This window comes from Phoenix dactylifera, chromosome 12 (assembly GCF_051530095.1).
Source record: "Phoenix dactylifera cultivar Ajwa chromosome 12, Ajwa_hap1_PhDact_Kaust_v1.1, whole genome shotgun sequence".
In the NCBI taxonomy this organism is placed as follows: Eukaryota; Viridiplantae; Streptophyta; class Magnoliopsida; order Arecales; family Arecaceae; genus Phoenix; species Phoenix dactylifera.
In genome coordinates, this window is record NC_143201.1 from 29,350,090 (window position 1) to 29,373,544 (window position 23,455).

Genomic DNA, 23,455 nt, shown 5'->3' on the forward strand with positions numbered 1-23,455 from the left:
GATCTGAAAATGATATTAATAATCGATAGCATATTATGAAGATGGTATCTACCACCTAACCCTTACCGAGATTATGGCTGCATGCAACTAATGCAGCTTCCATCCAGTATGTTGATAGTGTCACGATCTGTTAACTTTTAGGAAGATTTGGTTGATATTGAATGATGAAAAGAGGTCACATTTTCCTGAATTTTTGTTATATTATTAATTTATGTTTATGGTCTATTTATGTCACACTCCACACCCAGCATCTAGATTGGCCATGGCGTGGAAGTTATCATAACTAAACATCCGAACTCATTTTAGTCCAGGAGGAGCCCACTTCAACATTTTGTTGGCAAGCGAAGCCGAAGGCAACCTCTTACATGACTCAATTATAGAGATAACTAGGAATAACCTGCACACGGGACACAGATAGCAAGATCGATCCAATTGAATTCGTATTAAAAATATATTGGAATCAAAAATCAAGAATTACCTATTTTATAGAGAAATATATTATATGCATTGATAATTTTAAATATTTTGAACAAACAAAATTTAGATATATTGCAAAGAAAAAGCTGAAATATTTCATATTTCATCAATTGAATTTTTATTAAAAAAATAATAACAATAGATGAAAAATATTATTTTGACATTATAAGCAATTTTTATAATAGGGTGGGGGCTCGAAGTGGTACACGTTCGTGATTCACCTCATCCTCAAGTTTTGGTGATTGTAGACGACGTGGGCTTGAGACAAGGGACTCGGCGGCGGGGTTGGAGGCCCAAAGTAACGAGACCGCATCATCCACCAGGCACGATCCTCCAATGAAGCCCAAGCCCATTACCTAAGGGAGGCCCCTGCAAGCCCATGTGTGATCTCGCACCAATGTGACACGTCTAAAAGACCTGAAGGGGAGCTCACACCGTGCCGTTCCGGTCTACTTCCGCAGAATGATCAGAGCGGTCGCATGATCCCCATTTCTTGTTCTACAGTTTTGTTCAAGTAAAATAGCTGACAGAACCATCCAAGTTAATAATGCCCGCTGTAATGTAACAGAAGCTCAAGTGAATACCGTTTGCAGCTTCCCTTTCAGTAATGTCTGTTGAGGTCGAAACTTTTGCATGGCAAAACATGTTCGTGTGCACATATTAGAGAGACAGAGAGAGAGATCTAGGGATCTTTAACGATTGATAATGCAATTTATGTTAAATTATTCATGTACATACCAAAGTTGCCTAGTTCAAGTACGAGGCCTAAGCAAACATTGCCTCAGCACCGCTGGTAGTCGGGCCATGCTAAGAGGCAACGACCTCTCACTCAGACTCGTTACCTGAATCTACGTTTATTGTAGGGCCGCCGCTCTTGTAGCCAGCCATGGCCTCCTTGTAACGCTTAGAATCCGCCCGTGCCATTGCTTCGAAAGGCTCCTTCTCCTCAGCTACACAAAAGATGAAGAAAATAACATTAAGTTAATGATATCAGCTCCTTGCATTTCGAATCTATTTTATTATAAACAGTCCAAGCATGGTGGAGATGTACATAGACACATAAGGGCGGCATGTCGACGCATATACACGGTTTTCGCTCAACAGGATTAGTGATGTAAAATATACAAGTCATAATATCCTAAAAACTACAGGGTACTAAGAAGTGCAAACCACTAGATAGTGGTGCCCCGTAGTACAAGTCCTGCCATCCCTGGAACTTACAGAATACCACTAATGGCAGATGTTCCAATACAGCTAATTTCCAGTTGGTGTCTATGACACCATGCTTTCCCTGTAAACAACCCCCCACATCAAAAATAACTTAGAGCAAAGACCAAAACATAATGGTTTCTTCATGTGCCTGTAAAGGCAACATGCATTGCTGATGGCTCGATGCACAAAGTGCATGCGAACGAAAAGCATGGGTTGCAGGCACCCGACAACATACCCAGCTCTACATATAAATGTTCGGCAGCATGTTCCCAAGAAGCATTTTTCTTCGCAGTTGACATTTTCACTGTATTTTCCAGAAATAGTTGGACACTGGTTAAAAAGGATCAGCTGTTCCCAGTAAGAAAAACATACCTGACATCTTTTTCCACCTTTCCCCAAGAGCCCTCCCAACGTCGGTAAATGACATCCCAGGATTGCTTTTCTTAATATTCTGCACAAAAACGAAATTACCTTCTCATAAACATTTTCCAAAAATGATAAAAAGTACTTAACAGCAATGGAAAATAAGAAATGGGTGTTCCATTACAGTCAAGAATACCGTCAAGAAAACCAACACACATATCATAATTACAGGTCATGTTGAGTTATCACTGCTGTTTGATGCATCATTTTCTACTTTCCAAGTCAAGGAATCCAATAATCCTGCCAAAGCTCCTCGTACAACGAAAATTAACATATACCTTGTGAGGTTCAGGTTTCCAATTTCTAATGATGTTTCAGTAAGGTTTAGAGGTTGGATGGACTGAAGCAAATGAAATTGCAAATATTTTTCAGTCAAGCAAGACAGGTATTAACCCGATCCAGTCATGTTCAGCGTCAGCCAGTTCACATGAAGATAAAACCAACCTCTGTCTTGAATGGCTGTTTCTGGAAGAACCAAGGTTTATTTTGTTAGAAGTAGGACACAAAAAAAAAAAGTAGTTCGAAATACCAATTTCTTCACTGTATGATTCATAAGAAAATGATACCAACTGCAACTTGAAGGGAAATATTCCAAAGTCCATATTACTTGCATACCAACAAAACAAAGAAATTCATCAACATTTCTCCCAATATGACAAATCTCAGACAAGTGTGGGATCAAAAAACAAAAATTTATTGTATTTATTGTTTTTTTTTTTTTTTTTTTGGGGGGGGGGGGGGACCCATATTGATGAGAATCCAAAAGTAGGAATATTGGTACTAAAAGGCTGGACAGCTCATTATTCAATGAAAGATTGCACCTCTGGAAGAAGTGAGGAGGTAGTATAGAAGACTTCATGATCATTTTGAACAATATGAAACATTTCAGACAAATGCAGTAATAGAAATCAGGTATTCATTTTATTAAAGAGGGGGAAAAAGTGACAAGCATTTTGATGAAAATGGCAAGCGTAAGAATCAAGGTAATAGGGTGGCCAGCTCATCGGAAGATCACACCACTAGAAGAGAAATTCATGAGCTAGTTTAATCACACAAAAGACTTCATAATCAGAATAACAGGTTGGAGAAAGTATTAGTGCATGAAAGTTTGGACTCCAGAGGACAGAAATTCTTTGAGGAGCTAGTGGAGTTCGCACAACAAAAAAAAAAAAAAAAAAAACCCAAAAAAAAAATCATACAAATAAGCTGCAATACATTCGCCAGCATTTCGAAAGCAAACTTGATTCAGGGAGCATCACCAAGGACTATCTCTTTAAAGTAAAACTCAAGGACAAAGTCAATCAGCAATATTGATGTGCACCCCAGGCCAAATCATTACCACATACTGTTCTATGAATTGCGAAAGGTAGAATATTTTAAACATATTAGGCCATAGATGGCATATTTATTTTAGCCGGCCAACAAATGAAGCAGAGTACAGAATCAGGTTGATTACACACTATACAAGGATTTTTAGTAAAGATAATTCGTGCGCCAACAGTGAAAAGAACAACTATGTTTCTACAGGACATGCAACTTGCCTCTCTTTCAGCATTTGAAAAAAACATAAACCCTGACATCGCCCTTTTTGGTGCATTAGGATCCTTTTTCTTCTTCTGCCTTCTCTTCTTCGAGCCTTCTTCATCCCCATCCTTAGATTTCCTCTTAGTAGATGATGCCTTAGTACCAACAGCTTCCTTTTTCAAATCCTTTGCAGCAGATTTCTGGATTGGCAAATTTAAGTAATTTCAGTTTTCTCAGCATATATCATCTGTCACAAGTCAAATTAGAACAAGAAAACCAGCCTCGAAAAGAGAACAATAAGAAAGTATTGTTTTCTCTTATACTTCTTTCTCATCTCCACTTTCCCTCGCGTCAGACTCCTCTTCTTCAGAATCATCAGTAGGAGACCCACCATCATCCTCTTCAGCAACAAAATCCTCATCCTGCAATAAGAGGGGAAAAAAGATCAGCAGTGCCACGATTCATCTGCAACAAAATTAGACTGGTGAAATAAGTGACGGTAGAGGGCACCTCTTCATCACTTTCCTCGCCACCAGCCTCATTCTTTATTCGCTCTAGATGTGGATCAACAGCATCATCATCAGAATTCTGAAGAACAGCTGAAACACCGTTCGTGCCTTGCGCATCTCCAAGGTTCATAATCTTCAAACCCTTTCCACTTCATAAATCCAAAGTAGGAGTTAGACATCAGACAGCATCCAGGAAAGGGTAGTAAAAAATGAGGGCATCTTACCTAATGAAGTCAAAAAGGCTATGATATTCACTCCTCTGGATATTTCTGAACAGGTGTTCTTGATCATTTTTTAGCTTTACAAGGAGGTCAAAATAGTGAGATGACACACTTGAACCTCCAGCACCATGCCTTTCAAATTCAACATACTCGATCTGCACCAGTATATTTAAATGTACAGCACGCACCACACTGAGCCAATATACCACAGACTAGCAGTTGGTTGCTCAAAATTGTATGTTCCACAACTCATTACCTCATCATGAAGAATGAGAGTAGGAGGTTTTGGTAGAAAGAAAAATCCTTTCTCAAGAGGATATAACAATCCATCTTCAGCTTTCAATGATGATTTGACTGCATATCCACCTTGACAACTACGGAATGAACCTACTCTTGTCACTTTGGCACCAGACAAACCACGCAAAACCTTAGTGAAGACTTCACTAGTTAGACCCTGCAGATGTAAAAACAACTTTAATTATAGCAATGCAAAAAACCACAAACCCGACATGAAAATATAAAAAACAAATGCTCTCAAAACTCTTGAGACTGCAGATCTGAAGAGAAGCACTTCTCTTCTATGTTATCATAAGCTATAAATAGTGCCGAGGTGAGAGCTGCACGGGAGGGTTTTCGATATGCCCGACGAGTGTTGCAGGCTCGCTCCATTATTATAGAGGGCGACTCGGCCACTATTATAGGGTGGATCCAGGAGGGTCTGAGGGTGTCGGGGTGGGACCATCCCCTACTCCGAAACATTTGGGCCATGGGTAGAGATGGCGAGGCCTTTCTGACCAGGCATGTTTATCAGGAGGCTAATGGGGCCGCGGATTGGGTGGCCTCTTATGTGGCCAGTCACTCAGGCGGCATTTTGTGGATGCAGGGGGGAGAGCTGCCCAGGGCTCTCCGTGATATATTATTTTCTGACTTTATTAGGTGTCTCCGTACTCGTGTACTGTGAAGCGCCGGCCTAAGGAAAAAAAAAAAGAAAAAGAAAAAAGAAAAAAAAGCTATAAATAAATAAAGCAGAAATTTGACGTTCTCTATACGCAAGTATAGCATAGAAAGAAGCTAGTCAGGTTTATAAGAGATTGTCTCAGCTACCATCAATCCCAATATCATCAAAACAATATTTGAGCTTGAAATTTCCACAGGAGACGATCATTCTTAAGATTCTGCAAGCGAGGACAGCAATAAGCTTAGAATTCCATGCATTAGACTTTCCACCAGGAACAACAAGAGGCATATGAAGGTTAAGTATACTAGAACAGATTTATTGTTCATACACCCTATATTTATTGTTCCACAATTGCAGACAAATTTACAAGGTCCACTTAAATATCAGTTCTAACAAAACAAGACTGGGAAGAGGGGGGAAGAGACAATTCAAACAAAAAGTTGAGATAGCAACATGATAATATGCAGTCTCAACATTTTAAAGAAGATCAATAATTACAAATTAGCACCATATACATCAAGACAAACCCTGTAAAAATGCCAGAGATTCGGTAATTCAGGTAAAACCTTACAGCATCAAGTGTTGACTTGTACAAGGCAATATGAGACCACCCACACCAAAAGCACATCTGAGGTATTAAGGTTTGCTCGCTGCACCCGTACAAGCATTAAGGTAACCTTTTCAAGTGTTTAATTTCTTCAGCTGTGCCAACACAATGCAACAAGTGCTCACCACCTAGCTTTATGACAGCTTTAGTGAACCAAGTAGATAATCCAAAATTCACCATCTCTGAGACAAAGAACTTGTGCACTGAATTCAATCTCAGCATGCCAGTCATAATTTGCAGACATGCAAAACAGTGGTTGTGATTGTATCATAGGAACCAGCAATTTCCAAATCCTAACTTGTTTCACTAGTCCAAACAAAAGTAAGTTCTTCTTAATTCTACATCCCTTAACTCTCTGCCACTCGAAGATAACTACTTTAAAGAAAAGGAAAAAGTGAAAGTTCCAAAAATTTGGGTGATCAAGGAATTGCATTTCAGTAGAAACCAAATTATGGCACGATACTGAGAAGCAATAGCCAAGTCTTGAGTTATGAAAGTCTACTTCACCTTATACGCTGCATCCAGTTTGTCCTTGTATTTTGTAGCTAGGAGCTCCTCGCTTAGGGACAGGTGCCTTTCAACTATAGCTTCTGCTTCAAACTATACCAAGGCAGAACAAATAGCATTTCACCATTAAGTGGGGCAATGATCAAAGTCAAATTGTGTGCCATCAAGGGAAAAGAGAAATAGCTTAACTACCTGAATAACAATATGCGGGTATAAAGTTTGTCCTTTGCGAATTGGTGGGTCAAGTGTGATTATAACAAAAGTATGAGTTTGATTGGACTGCACAAAACACGATATAATATATTTATTACACTGTTCAAGGAAGAACTTATTGTGATCATGCAAATGTTAAAGCAAAAATATTTAACATAAAAGCATAAAGTAAGACACCATTCTTTTAAAACCACAATAGCAGGGAGAAACTTCTTGGTAAGAATATTGACACAAAGAGCCCAACCTTTGGCAACAGGAAAAGTCGAACAACACTGCTATATTGAATCTTAAAATCAGTTGCCTGTCCTTGAAGCCGTAAGAATGAAAGGTGAAGCTCAACACCATACCTTCCTCTGCAGATGCAAAAAAAGAAATTATAAGCTTTTAAGGAAAAATTTACCCCCCCCCCCCCCCTTCGCGCTAAAAAAAAAAATCCACACCAAGAGAAAAGGAAAAAAAACGCATGCATGTAGTAGATAAATTGATTGATTCAATACGCAGTCAGCGAGTTCATGTGTACCTAGGTGTAAGAATTGCAATTCCTTCAAATGTGACAACGGCTTCTTCTGATGAACCAATATCCGCCAATGACAAGATTTTTTCTAGTAAAACCTAAAAATTAAAGGTTAAATTTCTTGTGGACTGACCATGGCAAAATCCAGCATTCAGCCAGATACACCAGCGCAAATTGATTTTATTTACCTGGGCTGGAGGACGATTTTCATCACCAACAAACTGAGTATTGGAAGTAGGTACATGAAAACTTAAATCCATCAACGAATCTTTCTAGAATCAGGGGAAAAAAAGCAGTCAGAGAGGCATAGTAGAAAACACCAAAATGTACCAAAAACATACCAATGCAAATGAAAAACATAAATTTGCGAGAACATTGGAATAATTCTACTAATAGAATCAATAAAACATAATCTCGTTGATTTTTTTAATAGAACATTCCAGTATGTTAATTAACTAAAGTCTACAGAGTACAGAGAAGATGACGAAAATATCAGGTTGCCTCACTCTCTCAGCCACCTCACTTTCTCATGCTTCTTGATTTCCATCTTTCCCAAGATCATCTTTCCACCCACCTCAGCAGTTTTCGATTGACATGGCAACAACTCATGGTTGAGAGAAGCACAACAGCAGGGCACCACCCAATGTCGAACACACAACAGATGGATGCTTTTAAACAACATTTTGGAAGTTCAATTTCATTCATTTCATATGGATCAGACCAACATTCTGGAAGTTTAATTTCATTCACGTCATATGGATCAGACCAAATATCAGATAAACAGCAATACACTATCCCATCACGTTAGCTGTTTAAGCTACTGGTGAAAGGGTCAACCTTGTGTTTTTAGCCAGACTTGCAAAACTTTTTTGGACATGCAAAAACCATGCCACAATTATTCTTCCTTTTTTACAGGTTCAAAAGGACAATAGCCAAGACAGTACTTAAAGAATCCAGAAGGCAACAACATAAAAGTCAAAAAAGGAATGGAACCCTAAAATTAAACCTAATTCTTCATTTTCTAAATTAATGGTCCGGCATAAGCTACACTTGGCTCTTGGAATCAAAGGATGCTAGCCTTCTTTCCTTTTGGACTCTGTGGTGTGCAAGGTGTGAAGATATTGGGGCCTTACAGGATCGGTTGGTATTACATTTATGCTGAACAGTCTGGAAGGAAACAAATTCCAAGATTTTTCTTGGGGGAAAAGTTATTGTTTGTTCTGTTTTTCATACAGCACTGGCAATCTTTAAAGAAGTCATCTCTCCTCAAGCATAAAACAAATCTATATACCAGTCCACTTGGAAAAAATACCATCTATTGCTGTTTAACCTTTTACATTTTGCTTGGCAATCTCCTAGTTTGTTCTCCTTATATCTGATCCTGTATTTTTTTTGTTTTTATTTTTTGTGATGTTTTACTTTATTTATTTTAATAGATGCATGGGATTACCCTGCCTTTCTCTCTCTCCCAAAAAAAACAAAATTAATAGGCTGCTATTGACTCCCAGTGTAGAACTAAAATCAACCAGCACCATCATGCATTGAAGATAATGGCTTCCCAATCTAGAACTATTTACTTGTAAACAAGGAATGCCGTACCGGTCCGTACCGGCCGGTACGGGCCGGTACGTACCGGTCCGGTCCCTGACCGGTACCGGACACAGATGAAAACCGGTATTTCCGGTTTTCTTCTGTGAACCGGCCGGTACCGGCCGGTACCGCTTGGTACCGGCCTCGTACCGGTGCGAACCGGCCGGTTCGCACCGGTACGGTGTTTTTTTTTTGGGGGTGGGGGGGAACCACAGCGCCTTGCTGTGGTTTTTTTTTTTTTTTTTGATGGGAAAGAAAGTGGTACGGTACCGGTCCGGACCGGTACCGTACCGGTCCGGCCGGCCACCGGTACGCCGATCCGGACCGGTACGGCGGACCTTGCTTGTAAACATATAATTACAAGCTAGTATTCTACATAATTTCTGGTCGTAAAAAGTGGTGTACCAATCTATGTAACCAAAAATATCAACTCAAACCCATACAATCACTTGACACACGCCAGCACAAACAATAACTTTTGTTTCAAGCAAGATTCGTCGTACTGATACCGGATTCCGTAACAATGCCACACTAGCATAGTGTCAGTGCGGTACAATACTGAGTTTTTTGGCATACCAAGGATCAGTATGCCACTCGTACCAGTATCGAACCGGTACGACACACCCGATACTGTCCGATACGGTACAATATAGCATACTATGGTTTCAAGGATAAAATATATAAGGATTCAGCGGCAAGATGAGTCAAGCAATATTGGCAAAATATTTACTAACTATTCTATGCCACGATTCGACCTGAAGATAGCAATATCCAATTAAAATAATAAGAGGCGGTCTATTAAAACCAACCTTCTATTCTCTGAGGTTTTGACATGGTAATGAAGTACAATAAGGCATCATATTTATATACAATCAAGATCGGCAAACTGTACTTATTAAACAAAGAAAAGCAGAGAATTTATAACAAAGAAAGCACCACATTTATTTCCTAAGATCAAAACACATTCTTTATGGTTTATCGTTGATTCCAAAAGCGAATTATCAGTCGCATCAACTTCATGCACTAACTTAATTTCACATGAACTGTAAAGGAACAAAGACATTTCAATGTTTTTGATGAGTTTCAGTTGAACCATAATAGATACAAGAAAATAATAGGGACATAGAAGCTAGACTAGGACAGAAAAAGGATCCTAATTAAATACCAGAAAACAAGAGGATTGAATCGGAGTGGCACAGGAAACAAGAACAGAATAGTGGCAACATAGTCTAAAGATAACCTCAGTAACATAAACCAGCAGTCCTTATACAGAATAAACTACCATCACATAAATTCCAGAACAAATTTATAGCATGAATTATGTCATCATATACCATCAACACGTTAAATTAAGCAATACGAAAATGAGGAACAGATAAAGAAAAAGAAAAAGGAAATTTATGTTCTCTGAAAAAGAGAATCCTGGACAATGCACTTGGATGGTTGTTTCCTGAACAAACCAACAGATATGTTGAGATTTACAGTCATGTGTTGATTCTCCGACAATATTTTGACCAACTATGACTTCTCAACAAACAACAGTCTGTCATTAGATGGCAACATACAGAAATTAGCAGTCAGCAACATATAGATGGATGAGTTATCCCAAAACCACTGCACTGATTCCACGATGCTATTTCAACAGACTTTGATTTGCATATACGGTCATAGTCTTCCATTTCAATGGTAACGAATGGTAATGTGTCGTCAGCAAAAAACTAATGACCCTAGTAGTAGTATACTTTGGGAAATTCTCCTAAACCAATTTCCCTAAGCCTGAACCAAAATTGTTAGAAGTAAACCTCATTAGCCCCAGTAGTGTCATCGACATGGAACTCCAAGTAAACATCTGTTTTTCCTTGCTGTTGGGTTTGGGCAACATCTGCCAGTGAAACCTCAAATGCTTGCTTTGAACCTACCAAGAATGTAAGCATGTTTCCTGCAATGCAAGTTGAGATTAAGTTTGCAATAATGTAATTTGAGTGACACTATAGAAAGGAAAACAAAGACTATTTACATTCATAAATAAACGATCCCATCTGATCAGTTAATAGAAGACTACAATCACTTATGTCAACACCTTGTTGTGTTATGATTTATCTTTTGAAAGCGTGTACTTAATTTCTTTTATAGGAAATAAGCAGCATCCTCTGAATGATAGCGGCATACCCCATGTATAGGTAACCACACCTCTTACTTACAGGCAAGGTACGCGGAACCGACGTACCAATGGGGACCAGTACCGAACTGCAAAAAAAAAAAAAAAAAAATCGCAACGCGCACGTGTCCACGTTTTATCCACAGAGTAGCGTTAAATGCCCACGCAGGGCCGCGAGGGCTCGCGCGCGGTGCCACATGTGGGCGCAGGGCGCGAGTGATTCCCCACGCGGACGCCCTTTTTTTTTCTTTTCTTTTTTTTCCCCTTCCCTTCTTCCTCCTTCTCGAACTCTCTTCCTCTCCTTTCTTCCCCTCTCTCCTCCTCTCTTCTCCTCTCTTTCCCCCCTTCTCCCACGAGTAAAGAAGAGGCCGGAACCACGAGTAAGACGGGTAATCCTTGGCCCGAGGTCCGGTGCGACAGGTAGGCTTCTTCTCTTCTCCTCTTCTTCTTCTCCTCTTTCTCTTCTTCCTCTTCTTTCTTCCTCTTTCTTCCTTTTCTTCTTCCCTTTTCTTCTTCTTCTCCTTCTCCTCTTCTTCTCCTCTTCTTCTTCTTCTCCTCTTCTTCTTCCCTGGTATCGGGCTTGTACCGATTCGAACCGGACCGGTTCGCACCGGTACGGGCAAGGAGCCGTTCGGTTCCGATCCGAACCGAATTCTATGATTGTACCGTACTGATGCTGGCCGATACCGATACGATACAGGTTACCGGTTCAGCAGACCCTACTTACAAGTAATGATATTGGAAATGGCTTTTGTTGTCAGCATATTGACTATAAAAGAGGGAAACTGAGAAATGGCTTTTGTTGTTAGTTTGTTGACTGTGAAAGAGGAAAAGACGATGACCGAATATTTTTCTCCAATTCTTGATCTATACCTCTCCCATCCCTTCTACAGGCCTTTTTTTTTAACCTAAGACTCCTCTTTCTCCCAAACTCCCAACTCCTCGGGTCTCTCATTCCCACATTCTAACCAAAACTAGATCTAGAAATAAATCAAAACTGAAACTCTGACTCAACTACTTTTCCTTCTAAGTTTTCTTTTTCATTATTCCTTTCTTTAAACAGCAAAATGATGATTGTACTAAGAAATGCTTGAGGTGCCATACAGTATATATGATTGTCAAATAAATACAATTTACAGTTTTCTTGGACCACACGAAACAAATACCTGGCAGATATAATTGTTTTTTCTTCAAATTCTTGATCTAGGCCTCTCTCCTCCCTTGAGCAGATTCTCTTTACCCAAGACCCTCTTGCTCCCTAACTCAACTCTGACCCCTGTCCCCTCATTTTTAACCTCAGTCGGATATGAAAATAAATCAAAACTCAAATTCTGACCAAGCTAACCTTTTCTTCCCTCTACACTTTTTTTATTTCCTTCTTTCTTTCTTTAAATAACAAAATGATGACTACATCAAAATCACAAAATGTTTGAGTTGTCATTCGGCATAAAGTATTGTAGGTTTCAATTTTCTTTTGGACTGCATGGACCCAATGCCTGGCAGATACTTAAAATTGTTAAATATTTCGGGCAAGTTGTTCATATATCATGGATGCACTTTTCTTATTTTACCACAATTTCTTTAGAGTACTTTGCATCTTGGCCTCCTAGTTTGAGTTGCTTTAGGTTTTTGCCTGTCTTTCAGCACTGTTCAAAATACTGATAGTGGGCAGAATCATATCAACATGACTAATCCACTTGATTCACAGGATCAACATTTTGATTCTTCCTGTCTCTAACCTTTAAGAGCCCCAGAATGATTGTAATTTAATTCCCAACTAGCATAATTCATTTTATACTTCAAGATTAATATATTTATTGAACCCCAAAACACCAAATTTGAGCTTAAAAATCAACACTTCACAGTAACACCATGACAAGTTTGCATGTGAAATCACTTATTCGAATGAAGTATACCAAAAACACAATTTAGATATACCAACTTGACAAATGCAAAAAGTGATGGAGGATCATCCTAAAAAAGATCTAGGCGCACTTCTATTAGGCGCAAATATAGAAATTGGAGAAATTTTACTTTTTTAAGAATTAGGAATTTTTATTTTTATTCGGAGTCTAGGACAAGAATTTTATGAAGACTTCAGTATTTTATTTCTATGTAGATTCTTATTTGGATTTTGGATCTATATAAACCCATTGCTATGTTATTGAGATCACAAGTTTGCAATATTGAGATTTGATATTCAAGAATATTGAATTGTCGTCTCCCTCTTTTCTTCCCTCCTCTTCTTCTTCTTCCTCATCTTCTCTCTCCTCCTCCTGTCCTATGTCAGTTTTGTATCAGAGCAAATCTTGATCCACCACCATTATCGCATCTTTGCCGTTCCATAACTGCAGCCCTAGCAACACCTTGGACCACCTTCCTTAGATTCGCTGTCCACATCGCACCCCAACAACACCAGGAAAAACAAAAGCAAAAAAAGGAAATGCAAAAAAAAAATAATAATCTGGGATCCCCTGCTTTTCGAGAACACCCGCCGTACTCCCCTATTTTTTGAACCCACCCCTTTGCCTTGATGGATCTCTCCCACAGCCACCTCTACCGTGAGAAGGCCCAACCACCATACCTCCTCCCACAGCGCCGCCGCATCCTCGGCGACCTCCAACGTGAAGCTCTGCCGAATCTCTCATCCGCTATTGCGCACTTGCACCCACTCATCGCCACCTCCAGCTCCTTCACAACCATCGGATCTCCTACTCCGTCGTCTCGCCATACAAGAACATCCATGAGGAGGCTTCCCACTGTGAGTCGACCCTGCTCGTGGCCTCTCTACCACGATCCACCCCTCCTCAACGTCGTCCTCTTATCACCGTCGACCTCAACCTCCCATTCCGATCAGACTAAGCCCACCACCACCTGGCCTAGGCCCTTCACCACACGTGCTAGGGCTTTGGACCGAAGCCTCACGAGGAAGGAAGAAAGGACTACAAACTCGTGTCTAATCCAAATCCAACCCAGACTCAGTAAGGAGCCCCACAGATTCAATTCCGATTCACATCTACCCCAGCGACCCTATTTATTTTTTTGCCACATCAACATATAGTCCAGTCAGTGCCACAAAATCAATATCTGCCACGTAAGCAAGCAGTCAGCAGAATTGAGTCACCCGTCAACGTCAGCCACCACATTGATGCCATGTTAATAGTCCTTGTCGTCGGCACTAGAACCTATTCCTAGCTAATTTCGATGTGCTGATTCCGTTTTCAACCTCTGTTTCTGCTGATTTTGACTCTATTAGAGATGAGATTGAAGCAATTTTGGATAACGAAATTGTTACTTCTTCTTATAGCGGCTTCAATCGTTATCTTATCCAATGAAAAGGCCGCCCTTCATCTGATGCTTCTTGGATTACAGAGGATGAATCTCATACCTTGGATCTAGAGCTTCTCAAGTGAACTTGCACCCAAACTCTTCGAAGTCGAGTTCTTTCCAACAGGAAGAATATGACGGAGGACCATCCTATAAGAGATCTCGGCACACTTCTATTAGGCGCAATATGGAAATTAGAAAATTTTTATTTTATTTGGAAATTAGAAAATTTATTTTTATTTGGACTCTAGGACTAGAATTTTATGAGGACTTCAATATTTTATTTCTATATGGATTCTTATTAGGATTTTGAGTCTATATAAAACCACTGCTATGTTATTGAGAACACAAATTTCCATTATTGAGAATTGAGATTCGAGAATATTGAGTTGCCCTCTCCCACTATCTTCCTCTCCTCTTTCTACCTTCTCTTCTTCTCTCTCCTCTTGTTTCTTCTTCTCTTTCTTCCTTCCCTTCTTCTCTCTCCTCTTTCTTCTGTCCCACATCAAAAAGTGCTATGGAGAAACTAAGAGAAGTGCTATGGAGAAACTAAGTCCAAGGGGGGTGGGATTGCTGAGCAAAGCTAGAGCATGTTTAACAATGATCATAGTAACTAAGGTGACAATGATGTTTCAGAAATTAAAAAATAAGTAATTAAAGGAAGAATACCGACCATTGATATCAACACCTCCCCAATTATGGCCACTGACGGAAAGCTGCTTCTCTTCTGGTGTTATTCCAATAGATTTTTGAATAAAATTTGTCAAGTTAGTGACATCCTACAAAGTTAAATTAAGACAACCATTATCTAAAGCCACCAGAAAGTATTCATAACCCATTCTGTGAAATATAAAATGTTAAAATAACTATGATAATCAGTCCATCTAAAATAATTCGTCTAATCAAGAATTATATAACATAATGCCATAGACCATGGAACCAAGATATTCACGACTTTTTTATCTTGCATGAGAAGAGCACCCATAAAAATATTCAACTTAGCATTTATAGACGTGTTGGCTTAAATTTTGCTTATGTATAATGCACCAAACAAAAACACTGTGTAAAATGTCTAGCATGCTAGGGGAGAGTGCCACTCCCTTGCCGTATGATGTTAAGCTGCAACCAATAAGGCACCCATACAAAGTAGTCATCTAAGTTCATAGCAATGACCCACAATTCAATAAATATCCCATGTCCAGTATCTATGACCTTCACTTGAAGGATTAGCATGGATTTTCATTATCTCAAATAGAGCAATAATATCTTAAATCACTCATATCAATTCTTTCCCTTGGTCTCCATATACTTCCTTTACTTTTTGCCTATTGCATTACCTATTGCATTACAAGCCTATCATAATTATGATATTAATGATATAGCTTTCAATCCTACATAAGAAAAATAAGAAATAGTAAGGGTGAAGAAAAAGCAGAAAGACAGAAATGACTGAAATAAGAGTTTTCAAATTTGTTTCACATATTCCCTGTATGATTTGTAGAAGCCCCTTGGAGTTCTTAAATAAGGAGAAGACTTTTGGTACTTTGCCAAGTTTTTAGGGATAATCCTCACTAGGGAGGTGATGTCAGGCTGTTTCACCACTTACATGTTTCTACCTAAGTTAGCAAGCCCTAACTCTTTTCACTGTTTTGTAGCCTTTGGAGGTGTTGGTCTGAATTCCTGAGAATAACCCTCACAAACAAAGGCTAGGCCAAGATGTTAGACTTTTTTCCTGTTTCTAGTTTCTCATTTGGTAGAGAATTCGCTATTTCTTTCTTCGCTTTCTTTAGAAAGGCCATCTAAAAGGAATTGACACATATCTTTTTAAGTCAAGAAGGAACTTATCACCTATCCTTTTGGCTATTTTTGAGGACTCACATAATGAATACCATAATTATATGTGACTACAATCCCATGATCAAATTATTCCTATTTATAGGACAATGTAAGCAGCTCTCTTAGAGGTCCATCTATTTTAAAAAATTACTAGCAACAAGGCATATGCAACGCATATTTGATGGAAAAAATATAAAACAAAATTATAAATTACATTAAACACATACTACAAAACATTATTAAACAAAAAATAAAAATTACTTTTTGAAACTAAGATATTCAAAATCTATCTATATCAAGAGATGCCTTTCTCGACCTTAGCGCAACGATAAGGTTGTTCCATCATAACCTGTGTTATAGGTTCGAAACGCGGAAACAACCTCTCTGCACGTGGAGATAAGGCTGCATACATCTAACCCACCCTAATGACAAGAGCCTCATGTACTGGAACACCCATTTTATTAAGAGATATCTACCTCACCTAAAATCAGCATAGATAAATAGAAATAAGAGTGGAGGGAGTGAGAAATTTATCTTTTTTTACTAGCTAGAGCTAATAGTTTGGTTTCACAAAATATCATTGTTTTTGGAAACTTGAGACTGATTTGGATATTGTTAGGTGAGTAAAAATTTCCTTCCATTTTAACTAGCAGAATCGTCTAATTTGTTTTGAAAAAAACCTATTCAAACTATTTTTAAAATCTTTTCTTATTACAAGACACATGCTTGTCTTAAATTTTCCTTTTTAAATAGATAAGAGGATTAACTTGATTATGGAAAATCTTTCCAAATATCGTTGATTTCTAGAAATTGTAAATTGATTCTGGAATGTAATCTACAAATATGGAAAAAGTGGACAACTAATTAAGATAATTTACATATTCTTTAAAATTTGGGAGGACATAGTCATAGAAAAAAAATGCAGACAGAATCTAGGAGGAATGTTCACATATATCAAAACTCGAGTTTTGGGATGTTCCATCAAGATCAAGGTTTTGCAAAATGGTCATCAAGCTATTGAGGTACAGCATAGTGCATTGCGGTGCGCATGTACATTGCTAGGGATGAAAATGGATCAAATACGGAGTGGATATCAGTATATCCATATCTGTATTTTTGTTTAGCGAATACAGCTACAAATAAAGATGTTAGTCAGATGCAAAAATTTATATTCATATTTGGTTTAAACAGATATGGATACAAATTAGATATTGAAAGTATAGATGCAAATATAGATACACACCAGATAGTTTAACTTTATGACCACAAAATCAAAGATATTAGTAAGTGGACGGTAAATCAACTTATAACATGACAATAATGTCACTTATTTTACTTCGAAGTTCATGAGTTCTATATAAGATTAAATAGGATTACAAATAGAATAGCATATTCAGATACAGATCAAATAGTTATCTATCCATATCCATATATATTTTTCTTCGATTGATATGGCTATAGACATGGATACAAACATAGATATTAGTCAAATGCTGTGCACTTTCACCCCTAGCATACATAGGCATTAAAGCACTAGGCGTTTTATAAATATCTAGGTCAAAATAGATTTATTAAAACATAAAAATAAAAAATAAAAAATAAATAAGTAAAAATAAGAAAATGAATAAGTAAAAAAATGAAAATTAAACTATGCGCTCGAACAAGTTGCTATAGTATAAAATGTGAACCTAAAACAATTGACTATGAACTATGCTGAAAATCAGTGCAACCAAGAAATTTACAAATAAGAACAATAACAACATGCAATAAGGATGCACGACTAGCAACTGCAGTTAAAAATATCTTGCTAAAGCAAAACATGTAGTATTTAAGCTACTAGTTTATTAAAAAGACACTCAAAATGTTGATTTAGTAAATGATTGTCCCATCAAACATCATCACAATCTATATGCACCATGCAACATATATCACCAACATGGCCTATATAGATGCTTGATGGCTCACGATGTGGCCCAACCTATTACAATGCGGTCACGTATGCAGCCACATGAACTACATTTAAAACACTGGTCAGATGTTAATTTATCAACTTTTTTGCCAAAATACCATTAAGAAACCATGTTCATTACTTTGTCAAATATATCCTGCATGCACAACCTCCATCTTGTCATCCCACCCAATCCACCAAGATTGTGAGCAAATCTCCTTCACCCAACTGTTATCCAAATATTGGTTTCTAGAATGATATAAACAGGACATAACATCAATACAAATTCTCCTTATTCCAGAGAAACTAATAAAAAAGAATACTACATTTCGATGTCATCACACATTTCGATGTCTAATAATAGAAAAATGCCATGAGGCCCGAGCCTATTGCCAAACAGAAAAAAAATGCTACGAGGCCCAATCATATGGCCAAAAGTGAATCCTTTAAATTACAGGATGCAACATGACACAAAGGGGATTGATTGGGGATTTATACCACCAAATCCGTGAATGGCACCAAGCCTTCCGTAAGAAGCGTGCCAACTGCGAAGGGAAACTTTGTTACCAACGCCGGACCTCATAGCATTACTAAATGATACCATATATATCAATAAAGTTAGAATAGTACATAAACCATACAAAACAAGACTATGTTAAAACCGCACCTTATCATAAAACATAGTTAGTGGTGATACTTTAACCTACCATTCCAATCCAACAATATCCCATACCTATCCCTCATTCCAGCCTCACACACATAGGAACAATCTACAAAAGGTAAAGTAAGCCATATAAATCATGACCCACTGAAAGATCCTTGTATTAGTATGAATAGAGGACGACTATATTGTTTTCCTTTATAATATAAGACTATTTTTTCCTCACACATGCTTTCCATGTCTCTATGCTAATATATGAGAAAAATGAACTTCAAACATCAATAACCAAGTCTTTCTTCTATTATCTCCAAGAAACTATAGATGCTACCTTTTACTGCAAATGATGGTCCACAATTAATCTTGAATTATAATTCACAAGCCATGTCATGCCACGAGTCCCTAGTTAACCTTTTCTTGTTTGATTAAGTTATTATTCATTAAACACCTCAAATCCCTCAAAACTAAAGAATAACCCTTCAGAGTTGTTTAGTTGCTTCAAAGTTTATATAAAATAAATAATTAACAAAAACATGTGTTCTCTATAGCATTGCTTTTGAAAAGAGGTGAAATTCTATCTTTCATAAAACTCATTTTTAAGTTTTATGACTTATTACAATTGACAAAACCAATATATTACTAAATTGTTAACAGACATATTGGCCTGGAGGTTTCATATCCAATAGGGGGCGCTATAGCAAACAAGCTACTAAAAATATATAAGTATTTTCCTTACTAAGTAACAAAAATCAATATCTGCTTCATGCAAAATAATAATAAAAAACTAAGGGAAAAGCTATAAAACGACATCCACCCAATATCAGAATATTAGGTCAACATTATATAGTGTAAAAGCCCAGAATATCATCCACTACGCATAACAACATCACTCAAAACATAAAACAATCCACAACCATATAATGTCAACCATAAAATAACAATGTCCACAATCATATATCAACTATAAAAGAAAGATATCCACAATCATATAGCATAATTCACCAAAGAAAATATCATCATCAATAGATTATGGACTCGTCGAGAGAGAGAGAAAAAGCACAAATAACAAATACTAGTTGGCTATATCAATGACTAATTGTTATCTACTACTGCTAGGAAGCCTGCTCTGTAAGCATCAAAACTAGTAGTGTTCGAGTCATCTAATTAGAAACCAGTAGGGTTGGAAATGGGCTTGGGCCGGGCCAACTTCGGGCTAGGGCTCGTTTGGGTTTAACTGTGAAGCTCTTTTGTTTTCCGGGCCGGGCTCAGGCATGTCATTGGTTCGGCCCACACCTCAACCCAAACAAGGCCCGAAACGAAACCCGAATTCAGGCCCAAATTAATTTGTTTTTGTATGCCGTTATTTAAAGAGAACAATGAGGAAGTAAAAGACAAATTAAAATAGGTTTAACTGAGAATAATGTATCATGTACTATAAGAGTGAGCCCAATTTTTAACTAGCTCATTTACTTATGAAGCAATATTATAAAATATTAAACTTCAATCTAGTTTGGCCAGACCTATATTTGGCCCAAACAGGTAATTCGGCTTGGGCCTGGGCTTGGATCGGGCTCGGGCCTATATTATCCAAAATTTTTTGAGCCTAAGCTCAGTTTGAAGCCCAAAAAAAACGGGCCGAGTTCAAGTAGGGGCATGGCCCGGTCCACTTCCAACCTTAGAAACCAGTCCAACCTGATATGGAATAAACAACCTACTTTGAACCTGTAGTCTAGTGACTATTATAGCAAGTTAAAAAAATAGATATACTAGGATCTTCATATCCAAAGCATTATGTAGAGTCGCTGTCATATTTAGCATGGCAATTTCAAGTAAAACAGCTATAACAAGCACTACGGTTGTTGTAGCAATTGGTTTTCAAAACAATAAAGAAACTTACTTTACGGAAAGCAACTAAACATATTCGTTCTTGGGCTTTGTATAAAGTCATTTTAGCAAAATTTGTCAACCAAACAACACCTTTAAGTGCCTACCTAACTCTTTCATCTAATCTTGGGTCTCCTAATCTCTAATCACCTTGGTAATACACCTTAACAAGAACCATACATTTAGCTCTAATTCATAGATCAATATTCTTCTAGAAATCTTAATCAGCTAATACACCATTGCAGTAGGTCTTTAACCTATAATTTGAAACCAATAACCATTTCCTACAATATGAGTTTCAAGCTTATGTCACATTTTGGTTGCATTAACTTTTTGATAATAATTTTTTTTGCATAAAGAACATTAAAAATCTTACCCTTTCATTGTTTTAAGAAACTTCTCTTGACATTTTATGTCTATTGAATTGTTTTATGAAATTTATATATTTTTTGAAGTATTTAGCTTTTTCCCAAATAAAATTAGCTGTATCTATTACTTTATATATAATCAAAAGATTTGCAAGAATCACCTGTTCACGAAAACCGATGAACTTGTAAAACAAGCCATCCTTGATCCTCACTCCAAGCTGATATGCCCTAGGAACTTTCATCCAGGTCAGAGAAGTAATATCTGCTTTGTCTATTTCGATGATTTTTCCACCACCTTGCTTCCTCCATGCAATCCCTCCTGCGTGCACCTTCAACTGCCCTGGATTCTGCATTCACCCATATAAAACAAGTGCAATTTCAGGATCATAAAACCTCAGTGCAATATACCGGCGGAGTAGTCCTGAAACTCAGTCCTATGATTCCTAATTTCAAAACAGTAGTGGATTCACAGAAATTTTCCATGAAAGTTTCTCAACTGCACAAATATAATCTGCAAAAGGCAAGCAAACTTCAGATTTTCAAAGTTTGTTTGATGACCAAATAACTTCTAAAAGATTTTTATAATATTTTTTATTTTGGTACACCAAATAACATAAAAAAGTTCCTAGAGCTACAAAGGTTTGGATGTATGTGTCCTAGAAACCATATGCACCAAGTAGCAACTGAATTTTAGAAACCCAGATACAGCTAGATACCCGTAATTTACTTAAGGAAAAAAGAATTTCCAAAAAAAAGGGTAAAACAAAATAGAAAAATTCCAATTTCATTTTTCATCTCAACTATCGTTGTCTTGGACACCATATACCATCAATATTGACAGAAGACATGGAAAGATATCTAAAGAAACGAAATTCCACGGTAGCACATATAAAAAAAATGCAAAAAAAAGAAAATCTAAAACAAAATATTGTGAAATATTAGCACAAGCAGGTCCAAGAGCCGGACTTGTTTTTTCCCCTATTTAACCCGAAAACCTTTTGATAAAAACAACTGATAAAAATCAAAATTTCAACTTTTTTTTTGGTACAATAAAATTTCAACTTTCGAAACACATGGATAGAAAAGAAAATAAAATTGTCGTCCGCAATCAAGAACTATGATAATAAAAAACCCTAGGCTTCCAAAGCCTTCAAAGAAACCCCATGCTCAAACACCCCGAATCGACCAAAGCGACATCAGAAACCCTAGAAACGCGAAATGCACCGGATTTCCGCAGACAATATACACACAGAGATAAGGGGAAGAGGAAAAAGAACCCTATATTCACTTCTTCAAATCACGAAAAACAAAGGGGAAAACAAAAGATAAGAAAGAGATCGAAAACAACTCAAGAAAACCCTAGAAAGATCAAAAGAGGATCGCGAGAGGGGGATTACAGTTCCGCCGCGGCCTCCGAGGAGGATGTTGTTGAAGAGATGGCCGTCCGTCATCTCTGCCGGACGGAAGGGAGAATTTCTTTTAATTCTTCCCCTTTGAGCTCTCGCTCGCGCAGGACTTCCCTCTTCCCAGCTTCACTCAAAGCCGCGCCCAAGCGCCGAAGCGACGCATGACCTCGCTCCCACCGGGGTATTTATAGACGTAGGGAGGGAAGGCTACAGTAAGTGACGGAAGACGAGTGCGGTCACGGATTGGCGTTGGCATGTCGCCTTGCCGCCATTTTCATATTTTTACTTTCCATATTCTAAACTATTAAACAATATTTTAATCCTGTTAGCAGTTTTAATTTCCTTCAACAGAACAGAGGAGGCTATGCACCAGCCACATAGGTCTCTTCCAAATGTCCCTAATCTTCTAAAATTGAGGTCGCTAATTTAATAATTTAAAATTTTGCTAGCTTGTTAAACTAATCCTTCGATATAAACACCTTTTTTCTAAAATCTTAATAAATAAAAAGATAAGCAATTTTTACAAACTCAAAATATAAAAGGAACTAAATTTTAGGATAACAATAAATATGACTTAGATGTCTGAGCACTACATGCTACTAAATCTGCGGTGCATGAAATACAAAACAATATTATCTATTTATTTTAGCTAATGCATACCACTTGCAACAAGTGGGGTATCTCAATCTATACAAAACTATCAAGGCACTTCCATGCCATATGATAAGCATGATAAGTTACAAAAATTTCAACAACCTTCCACCTAAATAGCATCTATAACTAAGTAATATGGTCATCCATTTTTAGCACATACAAACCTTATAATTTGCTCGAATTATAAGAAAGTTTGGGTTACACATTTTGGTTTCTGAGAGAAAAAATAGATAAAACCATCAAATTCATTTATGTGAAGTAATAAAATGAAATACTAGATTGAGAATATCTTTAACATTCTTGATATTTGCTTAACAATTTGGAAAAAGTAAAGTTCAATAAGACTGTAAGACTTGTGTATTAGTCAAATGAACATAATGTGAAAAGAATGGACAGTAAGCCTATAACAGTATGACAATGAATATACGTCAAAATATCTGTGAAAAAATGAAGTTCATCAA

At 37.5% G+C, this 23,455-nt stretch overlaps 1 protein-coding gene across 4 annotated transcripts; it reads right to left on the reverse strand.

Moving 5' to 3' along the window:
- Nucleotides 1-549: 549 nt before the first annotated feature.
- On the reverse strand, nt 550-22,594 carry LOC103704982 (FACT complex subunit SSRP1-like). Of its 4 annotated transcripts, XR_005513497.3 has the most exons (18): nt 22,332-22,594; nt 21,096-21,281; nt 14,914-15,019; nt 10,558-10,694; nt 7,354-7,437; nt 7,172-7,263; nt 6,896-7,004; nt 6,631-6,717; nt 6,439-6,531; nt 4,623-4,820; nt 4,370-4,521; nt 4,147-4,294; nt 3,960-4,058; nt 3,654-3,836; nt 2,062-2,140; nt 1,216-1,427; nt 1,062-1,103; nt 550-975 (listed from the first exon to the last, which is right to left on the reverse strand). XR_005513497.3 is itself a non-coding variant. In XM_008788527.5 (16 exons), the coding sequence occupies exons 1-16, from the start codon at nt 22,383-22,385 to the stop codon at nt 1,303-1,305; spliced, it is 1,932 nt and encodes a 643-aa protein (XP_008786749.4). In that variant the 5' UTR covers nt 22,386-22,594; the 3' UTR covers nt 1,161-1,302. The 4 variants fall into 4 exon arrangements, 1 of the variants encoding a protein (XP_008786749.4); XR_005513496.3 differs by having other exon boundaries at nt 550-1,103; XR_015971680.2 differs by lacking the exons at nt 550-975; nt 1,062-1,103 and having other exon boundaries at nt 1,161-1,427; nt 2,062-2,577.
- Between the last annotated feature and the right edge of the window lie 861 nt (nt 22,595-23,455).

Excerpts from the sequence above, each read along its gene's own strand:
- LOC103704982 (XM_008788527.5), bottom strand. The coding sequence starts at position 22,385 with ATGACGGACGGCCATCTCTTCAACAACATCCTCCTCGGAGGCCGCGGC. Across the intron at positions 15,020-21,095 it reads TCATCGGTTTTCGTGAACAG|GATGTCACTAACTTGACAAA; the intron begins GTGATTCTTGCA and ends TTAACTTTGTAG. Across the intron at positions 3,837-3,959 it reads AAAGTGGAGATGAGAAAGAA|AAATCTGCTGCAAAGGATTT; the intron begins GTATAAGAGAAA and ends TTGCCAATCCAG.